Raw genomic sequence first — 9989 nt, 5'->3', positions numbered from 1 at the left:
ACACCTGATTTCTCTCCTCTCTCTTCTCCTTTGCGAAGGGAAGGATCAAGGAGAAGACATGAGGAGAGGAAGGAGAAAGTGAATTTCTAGGACACTGCTGGTACTTTGGTCCCTTCTCTTCTAACCCTTTCCCTGCCTAGAAATGGAAGAGGCATCCTGCTCCCTCCAGCGCGGGGCGGCCAGTGCCCTGCGCCCGCGGAAACCCGGCGGCAGAGCCCGGTGAGGAGGCAGCAGCTGAGCCCGGCAGCTGAGCGACAATGTGATGCTTGAAGAACCTTCTGCCCACTTTGTACAGGAGGGATGGAGATCCCCAAAGTACTTGGGCTCCTGCTAGAGCTCTCGAGTCTCTTGTCTTGTCTCAGATGTGTGGAGGTAAGAAATGGTTATTCTTCTATCTGCCTGTAAGAAGTCGTATGGCTCTTTTCATATCCCCACTCTAAGTGGATCTCGTTGTTACTTGAATATGTTTTCCAAAGCATCTAGGCAGCTGTGGTCTCTGGGAATGGCTGGGAGCTTTGGGAGAGGTTTATTTTGTTGTGCATGTGAAATTCAGAAAAGGACAGAAAGCAGGAAAGCAGGATGCACAAGGGCTTGCAGATGCTTTGGCTCAAGTTTCCAATGCTTCTCCGGCGCTGCAGTGACCCTGGCAGGAGAGATGCTTTGTTTCTGTTCTTTGCTGACTGACTGATTACCCATATTGCTCTTGGGGACTGATGATTTATGACCACATGGACCTGGGGCAGTGACTGCAGCACAGACTGTTTGCACTAAAATTTGGTGGTGGTGATGGTCAGCACTGGGGGATTTTGGAAGCTGCTTTGGAAACTTGCAGCAACTCATCTTTCATTAGAAGGGCAGCATATTATTTGGACTGCAGTTCTTTCACTTATGGTCTGTCTCCAAGAAGAGCTGGTTCAGGCTTTTCATATAGGGCCTGTCATTAGTCTGACCCATCCCTCTACTGCCTGCAGGCTTACATGTGTGTGCAGGTGCACACTAAGAGCCAGGAGTCTGGGGACCTGGACTGTGGCCACAAAAGTGTAGCTTAGCTCACTTTCCTCTCTTTGTAAAGAGCTTGAGATCCTCAGAGGAGTCCTTCAGCATTGTTGGTTCACAGACCATTATGTGGGTTTGCAACAACCTGATACATGCAGATAGATGGATTTTTTTTGGATGAAAAGGGGTTTTCAGTTAAATGCTGGTTTATCTGGGCATCCCCTTGTGCATACACAGCTGAGATCTGATCTGCTGTTTCTGAACCATGTCAGTAATTCATCTTCAATATGCAATGTCACATTCTGACTTCTGGAGGGTGATGCTGGAGCTTGGCTGTGGTTGTCAACACCTTCTGGACCATATTCATAAGCCTGATTTGAAAATTACATCTGCCATGAGTAGGTGTCATTCCTGTCACATATCTGTGGGAACTATCTTTGCTTATTTCAGAGGTGGATTTCATTTAATTCCAAATTTTACTCTTCCTCTTTTCCAAAGAGAGTTGGAGCTGAGGGAAGCAAAATTCCTGCATTTTGAAGAAAGCCAGAACCATTTTCAAATGGCTAGTATTCCTTATATACACTTCTCTGCACTGTGAATTGCAATGCCTTGTTCACAGAGAAGTATTAGAAATGTTCATTAAAAAATACTTAGAAATGAATTAAAGCACAAAGAGCTAGCAGAAGCATGTACAGTTTCTTCTTTTCACTCTGTGTCTATGAAGATCTTGCACCTGCTTTCACACCATGTAATAGTGTTGAGTGGAGATCTTTATCTCAGCCAGCAGTCAAGTTATAACCACCAAAAACACTGCCTGTAAAGAGGAAATGCAGCTTTGGGGTGGAGAAGATGCTGCTGGAACTCTGAGGGCTTTGTTTCATGGTTTTATTCTTAGCTATTTAACCCCATTTAGATAATAATACCATAGAACGTATCATATTCTCTTGTATTAAAATCCTCAGAAAGCTTGGTTGGATTTACTTCTTTAGGTGTCACCCACTTTGCACACAGATGTTTATTACCATTTTATCAGGGATTCCTGGGGGCATCGTCCCATCACGTAGACAGATCTGCCTGCTGCTGTGGCCATAGATGGCTTGTCCCATAAACGGAGAGAAATGAGTGGTTATTCATCATTTTTCCTACTCATAGCAATGATTTTCTTCTAGATTTTTTTTTTCCATAGGTATCTCACTCTGGTTTCCAATTCTATTGGACAGGAACAAGCAGAGCCCTGTAATGTGGTGCTTAGATCCAGAGTAAACCTCTGCAGGCCAGTAATTACTCATTTTGCTGTTAGTGGGCAGAGCTGTGATTGGATTTGAAGAAGAGGAATGAGGAGAGTGGGGAGGAGGCTGGTTACTAGGCTGTGTTTGCCTAAAGCAGAAAAAGGCTGAGCTGCTTTTAGGACATGCCCATGTTTATTTCATCGGATAATCATCTCTCTCCTTTTGCTCTGTTTCTTTTCCCAGGCCTTCCTGGGATCCCAGCCCAACCAAAACCATTTGCAGAGCACAGGTAAGAACAAGAACTTGTTAACTCAGTCATTGGGCAGGTTCTTCTCTGCAGTGGTGATCTGACAGCATAGGTACTACGAACCACTGCTACCTGGCGTTCTTCCTCCCTTCCCATCACTTCTTCAATCTTTTCTCTTGCCTCAGTGTCTGTTTACCTCCTTCCCTAAAATGGCCAGACCATTTTTCTTTTGTTCATGTCTAATACTCTTGCAGTTCTGTACCCCTCCCACGTTTTTTTCCTTTAATCTCTTTCTCTGCCTCATTTTCTTTTTTTGTATGCTCACCTTTGCTCCACTCTAGTAACTACTGAATTCTCAGACACCCCTCTGAGTGTCCCAGCTGATACAAAGCACATGAGGTGTTCTGCAGACACCTACCTGTAACTGCTTCTCAGTTTTGTACTTTGCAGTTAATCTGCAGCTGTCACTTACCCCCTCTGGCTGGGGCAGTTGCTAGAAGGCAAATGGCATGAGGCAAAGTTACTTTGTACCCTTGTTGTTTGTCTGGCATGTCTTCATGGCAGAAGGGTTTTCTGAAAGTGTTGGTTTCTTTATTTTATTCAGTGAATAGAGCTATAACTGTCATGTCTTTCTTATTCCACTCTTCCTGCGTTACAGACTCTAAAAAGTCCACTCTCATACAGAATCTGGTTTTGGTTTCCCTCGTTCTTATTTCAGGATCATGAATGGGGAGTTTTCTTCTTTTGTTAAAGACTGTATTAAATTGGGATTTCTTTGCATGAGATATTTCCCATGGGCATTGAAATGGAACATTACTGCCTGCACTTCCCCTCAAACTAGGTTCCCTTTCCACTCCTATCCAATGGTCAATTTCAGATACAGCAGGTCATACAGTAACCTGCATAGGGAACACACCTACAATGACATACAATGTCATTTCCCACCTTCCTGATTTAAGGAATAAAATATAGCTCATTTTAAACCCTTCTCAGTTTCAATCAGTTCAGACAGGCAATTAATCATCTAAAAGAGCCTAGGATCAAATTTAAGAGTATCTTATTCAGTTGCAAAGCAGGTGGGGAAGGAAGTGGAGGAGTTGGTGCCAGGCTCAAGTGATGCTCCGGAGTCAGTGAATACATTTATTGAAATAAAGGGTGATTGGAACTCATTCAAGTTCTCCATGTTTGTGCCCAGAGTTAGCACATTTCAAGGTCTGGCTGGGCAGTTCATGGCATGTAGATCGATTTGGTTTTTAGATGGTGCATGTTTTAAGCATTCTTTGAGCAGCTGCCTCGTAGAGTGATACGACTGAAATCAAGCAAGTAGCAACGAAGACTGCAAACAGGGCAGGTGCTTCAGAATTCTTTGAGCTGGTGTCTCCCACATTGTCTGAGCCTTGGTGTGTGGTGCCTGAGGCCATGCTAACAGCTTTCTTCCTGTGCCCAGCATCCAGCGTGTGTGGCGTTGGACCTCTGGGGTACTACAATGGCTCCCTGGCTGTCACTGAGGCCGGGGCACAGTGCCTCAACTGGGCAGAGTTCCCCGATTACGTCCAGCAGTACCCAGACCGTGGCCTGGGGGACCACAACCACTGCAGGAACCCAGACGGGGGAACTACACCCTGGTGCTTCTACAGGCTTGCCTCGGGGGCCATCGGCTGGGCTAACTGCGACTGTAACCAAGGTGAGGGCTGCTGCCTGTCTCTGGCTGCACCTCTACTGGCCTGGGGGGGCGAGGGCCTCAGGCCAGAAACGTGTGCTCCACAGACCTGCAAGCAGCAGGTGGGACATGCTGTGACAGAAGCACAGTATAATAACAGTCCCAAATTGCCAAAATAGTTAGAACTAGAGGCTAGCCTGTGTGGGAGAGGAACTTCTGTATATAGTAGGGGGTGGTTTTAAGCTGCTGTAGCCCTAATGCCTTGTATAGGTGTTTTTATTGTCATACAAGGAGATTTTTTTTCTTCTTTTTTTTTTTTTTTTGTTTTGCTTTGGTTTTTTTACTGCTAACTTATGCTACTTGGAAAATACATTCAGTTATGTGGAATACAACCCACCTCTGCTCCTTAAGTGTCCATATCAGAGCTCTCCTCATGTGAGTGTAGCATTTCAGATATAACAAGGAAAAATCTTCCGGGGCTAGGTTTGTAAATCTTCTGTGGTAAGGTAGGTCATAGGCTTCCCTTAAAATTCCTTGCAGTGCTTACACAAGAACTGCTGCTTACTTTGAGGCATGCAAGGGAGCTGAGCTCTCTCAACGCACTGAGTCCGTCAAAACAGTCTTGAAAATATTTTGCATGTCTTCCTGTTTTCTGCCTTTCCTTGCTTTTCCCCCATTTTGCAGAATGGATGAAGTAATAAATGTTTAGTAAATGAAATCACAAAGTCTTTTCCCTTGCCAGTAGAAACAGTTTCAAAGAGGTCTTCACTGAAGTGAAGGATACAAATTTTGGTTTTCGTTTTGTTTTGTTTTGTTTTGTTTCTTTCCTTCTTGGAAGGCGCTGTGCGGTTAGCTGAAGATGGTAGCGTGGAGCTGTACTTCAATGGACTCTGGGGCACCATCTGTGCTGACCACTGGACTGACTGGGATGCCAGTGTTGTCTGCAGGCAACTAGGTCTCAGGTGGGAATCTCAGCCTGGTTGCAAGAGCTATTCTTTGAAAGACCAGCCTCTGTGCTTAGGGTCCCTTTGGCATAGTGTGTTGGCTGGGGAGGGGACTTTGATCTGTGGGTCGATTTTGCACTTACCAGGGTCCTTTCATAGTTTTATTTTTGTGACTATGGCCCACCCCAATCAGCATTTGCATGATTTTGTTCAACCAGTAGTTTCTGCTGCAGACTATGATGAGTGAGCTGTGAGATCATGTCCCCTTTTTAGTATTACCGGCTGGAGTTACTGCAGTGATCTAACAGAATATTGAGAGTGTGAACCTTCTTTGGGAATCTTGGATTTGGACCTTTAAATTTCCAAATAGCAAGGAGATAAGTCCACAGAGAAGGAAGAAGATACTTGGACATTTCAATCTGTTCATGGGTTTGTCCATCACTCTCAAATGAGCATGCTGTTACTGATCAGACCGACTCCTCTGCAGTAGGCAGGAACAGAATATGGGTTAGGTGGTGGGAATTGCTTTGTACTTCCTGGTGCTTTCCCAGCAAACTGTAAACGGGCACCTCTTTATACACTCCCAATCAGCTGGGCTCCCTGGGATGTGAAGTGGCACAACTAGAGTGGAGAGTCACAAGAACTGAGGGGAGCATTTAAGCTAAGCAGTGCTACAGCATTCCTTTACTCTGTTGGGTTCTCTGTACCAGTGAGATCGGCACAGCTGGGAGGAAGAGTCAGCCTGGACTGTGGCCTCTTCCCCTGCACCTGCAGTCGGCAAACTGCCGCGGGGATGAGGAAGCCCTGCTGCAATGTGGCTATCGAGAAGCTGTGTCAGGAGCTTGTGACCAGGGGAGTGCCGTGGCAACCTGTGTCCCACCAGAAGGTAAATCTCCAGCGAAGGTTCACTCCCTGCTTCTTGGATCAGTGTTGTGTTAAGATGTAAAATCTCAGGTCATGAAGCTGTGAGGAGCAAATCATTGGAGCATATTCTTCTTTCACCTGCTATACAGGTCGATATTTTCCTTCTAGTGGAAAATTATCCATCCTTTCCCAATTTCAAATTCTCAGAAGGGCATACTTTGACAATCACTGAAAGGTAGCTGTTGCTTATGACCACGTCCCTTTTTAATCAAACCATTTTTTTGTCCACAAGCAGCAAAGTCCTCATCGCTGTAGCAGCCAGTTAGAGCCATCCCTGGACTGGCAGTACCCTGTACTGTGGGCTGTGATCACGGATGCTGCTGGAGGGTCTAGAGGGGAGGACGTGGTAGGGTGGGACAAGAGCTCCCAAAAGCTCCTGTGGCTAGGGAGTGGTTCTGCACCCTGAACTGCTGGATGTGCTTTGTCTCTGTCCTGTTCTGTTGTGCTCTCTTTCCCCTTCTTGAAGCACAGGTGTAGGTGCCCCGCTGCGCTTAGCTGGGGGAAAGGAGAGCTTTGAAGGGCGAGTGGAGGTCTACCATGACGGCAAGTGGGGCACTATCTGTGATGACCAGTGGGATGACCGAGATGCTGAAGTTGTCTGTAGGCAGCTGGGACTCAGGTAATTTCCCCGCTGTACATCACAGAGAGGTAGTAGAAGTAGGCAGAGCAAAGAATGTGAGAGCGTGTCCCTTCCCTTTCTGTAGGAGGTGTACAGAAAACTTGGGAAAGATAATTCTGGACTGATCATCCTACAAAGGGATTTTGTACTTACTTCCTGTCAGTTTTATGAGTTTATGCTCTGAAAAAAAACAGAGTTGGTGCATCCCTATCAAAAGTTTGGTTTTGTGTATCCCTGTTCATTATTTTTACACACGTCTTAATGCAAATCTTCCTGGCCTCAGTGATAACTTGTCATGGTGATTTCCATATGTGAAGTACAGTTGCTTACTTGATTAACTTTAAACACCTCCAGTTTCACTGATTGCCCATATCCTCTTCAGGTGGGAAAGCAAGAGAGAGCACCTCATTCTCCTTTGTGCCATTCAGTGTTTAACATGGGAGCTGTTGTACACTGACCATTCCTGAAAATCACATTGGTACAGAATTGTTTAAAATAGATGATTCAGGTTTGAGATTCCCTCAAACTCTGGGAGTTTTCCTGCTTCTGAGATTGAAACTTCATTGTCCTCAGAATTCCCCAGGTGTCTAAACTATTCATGTTGCAGGCACGTTTTTATTATGTGTTGGAAGGTCTCCTTACAAAACTTTCCAATAACAAATTTTGGTTAACATTTGGTAACACCTCTGTGTCAGAGATACATATTACCTATGGGAGGACGCTGACCTAGCCTAGCAGAATCCATGGGCAAAGCAGAATCTGAGGGCACAAGACTGTCACCTTCCTTACTGAGCATACATGTCTGTAATGTTTGCAGCGGTAACCCAAAAGCCTTGTCGTGGGCCCATTACGGGCAAGGATCTGGCCCAATCCTGCTGGATGAAGTGGAGTGCTCAGGCAATGAACTCTCACTTGACCAGTGCAAGAAGAGTGACTGGGGACAGCAAAACTGTGACCACATTGAAGATGCTGGTGTCTCCTGTGACCCTTTCACAGGTACTGATCTGTAGCTCTGTGCCAGTCAGACGTGGCTGATCTTCCTCCCACATCACATGGCTTGCTCAGCAGATAACCCCTCTGCTCCAGGAGCCTGCAGGGCTTCTGCGTATGGCTCCCACCAGGACTGCCAGATGTGCAGGCAGAGAGCAAGCAGCAGGTGGGAATGGGTTGGAGCCAGGCTTAGTGCTGTTCCCACGGCTTTCCACAGGCGGCACAGAACGCCTGAGATGAATCCTCCCCTGAGATATGGGCATGTTTGGGAGCAATGAACTTGTGGGTTTTGAGTACCCACAGATCTCTGTGTCCTTGGTTTCTTTCACTTATGGGCCATGCAGAGACTTGAGCAGTGGGGCACAGACTGTTTCTTTTCTCCCCTGCTGAGTGCTGACCTTTCCTTCTCCCACCCCTTGCAGAGGGCACAGTCAGGCTGGCTGGTGGCCGCAGCCCCAGTGAAGGCAGGGTGGAAGTTTATTACAACGGAGACTGGGGCACAGTGTGTGATGATGGCTGGACAGACCTCAGTGCCCAGGTGGTCTGCAGGCAGCTGGGCTTCAGGTAGGACCGAGAGTGTGTGTAGTGTCTGTGCTTCCTAATTTCAAGGACTAGATTCCATCACCTTTCATTGGGATAGGCCTGACCTTTATTCTTCAGCACTGTCTTTGTTAGAAAGGATAGTACCATGATACAATGTTATTCAGGAAGGGTTAATAGGTTTCCAAGGGGAAAAGAATGTATCTTTATTATCTCTTGCCTCGGCCTGTTCTGAAAGCAGGTAACAGTCTTGATACTGTCTTTATGAACCCCTGACCAAAGTCAGAAAGTTTCCTTAACACTCCTTAAATTTGCAGGTGTGTCAGTTCAGCGCTGCCACCCGCCCCTGCTCTGTCAGCTAAACCTATCACCTGCTACAGCAGGTGAACAAAGACCACCAGGGCAAAAAAAAAAAGAGTAATATAAGGGATTTTAAAAATTCTTTTCTTTTAGCTCATTCCTGAGCTGTAGTTCCTCCAGGTATGAGTTTGGGGAAGATTTAAAATCAGGATACTCTAGCCTTGGAGCCAGTAAAGGTTTGGTTTTTTTTTTGTGTGTGAATTTTTCAATATGATTAGGGCATCCTTGTAAAAATTTATCTTTGTAGACTGAAAAAAACCCCCTAAAATTCTTGCCTTTTTATTCAGCTGCATGCTATGTTTGTCATCCATTGTAGTGTCTAAAAGCTTGCAGCTTTCTGTATTTCAATTCTGGGTAGCTGCTTCCTATAAAAACTAGAATTACTTAAAGGTTGATATTTTTGATACCTCCTCTGCTAGTCCCTCCCGAGATTGATGTACCTGGCACACAGCCAGGGGCTTTGCCAAAGGCAAAGCAGCTTCTGTGGTACAGCTGGCATCTCTGTGCTGCTATGGCTGTGGCGTTCACTGGACACTAGAAAATGGACTGGTTTGAGTGGGCCTCCCTGAAGAATGAAGCTGGTGCAGGCTGCTTGGTTGCCATCCTGTGTGTCACTGAGTGGTTTAGGTCATTAGTATCACAGCTGAACTCTGCAGGGGAGTTTCCCTTTGGGTTTGAGCTTAGGTCCCTCTGCAGGATTAATAAGGTTTAATGAATCTGACGTTGTGTTCTGTTTCCTTCCTACAGTGGTCCTGCTACCCTGGCCTCTGAAGGGGACTATGCTGCCGGCCAAGGCTTTATTTGGCTGGATGATGTGGCTTGTGTGGGGACTGAGCTGTCCCTCCTGGACTGTCTCCACAGCAGCTGGGGGCAGCATGACTGCTCACACACCGAGGACGTGGGAATCCGCTGCTCCCCGGAGAGCAACACGCTGATGGACGCCAGCCTGGGTAACTCACCTTGCCTCCTGCCCTAGGTGTGGGGAAGTGTCTCCTGCTGCTCTGCTCCTTTAGAAGCTTGGGCAGATGTGGAAGTTTTCTCTGTGCTGTTTCAGTGAAGGGGCTGCTTTTTGAGAAGGACTTGTAGGGAGGAGCCCTGGCTGTCTTGGGGCAGCACCAGAGCTGTGGCTCCACCAGACCTACAGCCAGACCTGCGAAGAAACAGACACTGGAGAGAATTATGTTGGCAGTCTCTAAAACAACCCTGGTGGCTGGCTGACTTTGGGTGCTGTTGCTCACTGATGAGGTGCCTCAGCCCCGTGTCTGTGGGAAAGTGGAACCACTTTAACAAGACCCTTTAGGAAACTGATGTAGTTACATTAGTGTCACACCTTGCTAAGACAAGAGGACTTCAGATGCGAGGTGCTGTTGTGTGGAAATTTGCACTCTCTTGTGTGGATGACACCTATTAAAATTGTGAATGTTTTTCAAGTTAGCATAATTTCCTCATTTATATGAGGCCTGATACTTTCCCCTTTCCC

General features: G+C 46.4%; 1 protein-coding gene across 1 annotated transcript in view; it reads left to right on the top strand.

Moving 5' to 3' along the window:
• Window positions 1–300: 300 nt before the first annotated feature.
• LOC103774244 (neurotrypsin-like) overlaps window positions 301–9989 on the top strand; it is a 14967-nt gene continuing 5278 nt past the window's right edge. Inside the window, exons 1-9 of the mRNA XM_008941635.1 lie at window positions 301–372; window positions 2469–2514; window positions 3920–4156; window positions 4971–5094; window positions 5787–5962; window positions 6472–6619; window positions 7437–7615; window positions 8032–8173; window positions 9257–9459. Of these exons, the coding sequence (XP_008939883.1) occupies window positions 301–372; window positions 2469–2514; window positions 3920–4156; window positions 4971–5094; window positions 5787–5962; window positions 6472–6619; window positions 7437–7615; window positions 8032–8173; window positions 9257–9459 (1327 nt within the window). The remainder of the gene's footprint in view (window positions 373–2468; window positions 2515–3919; window positions 4157–4970; window positions 5095–5786; window positions 5963–6471; window positions 6620–7436; window positions 7616–8031; window positions 8174–9256; window positions 9460–9989) is intronic.

Source organism: Merops nubicus, unplaced genomic scaffold (genome assembly GCF_000691845.1).
Source record: "Merops nubicus isolate BGI_N331 unplaced genomic scaffold, ASM69184v1 scaffold4466, whole genome shotgun sequence".
NCBI classification, from domain to species: domain Eukaryota; kingdom Metazoa; phylum Chordata; class Aves; order Coraciiformes; family Meropidae; genus Merops; species Merops nubicus.
Note: the sequence above shows the minus strand (reverse complement) of the source record. Positions and strands in the feature narration are given on the sequence as shown.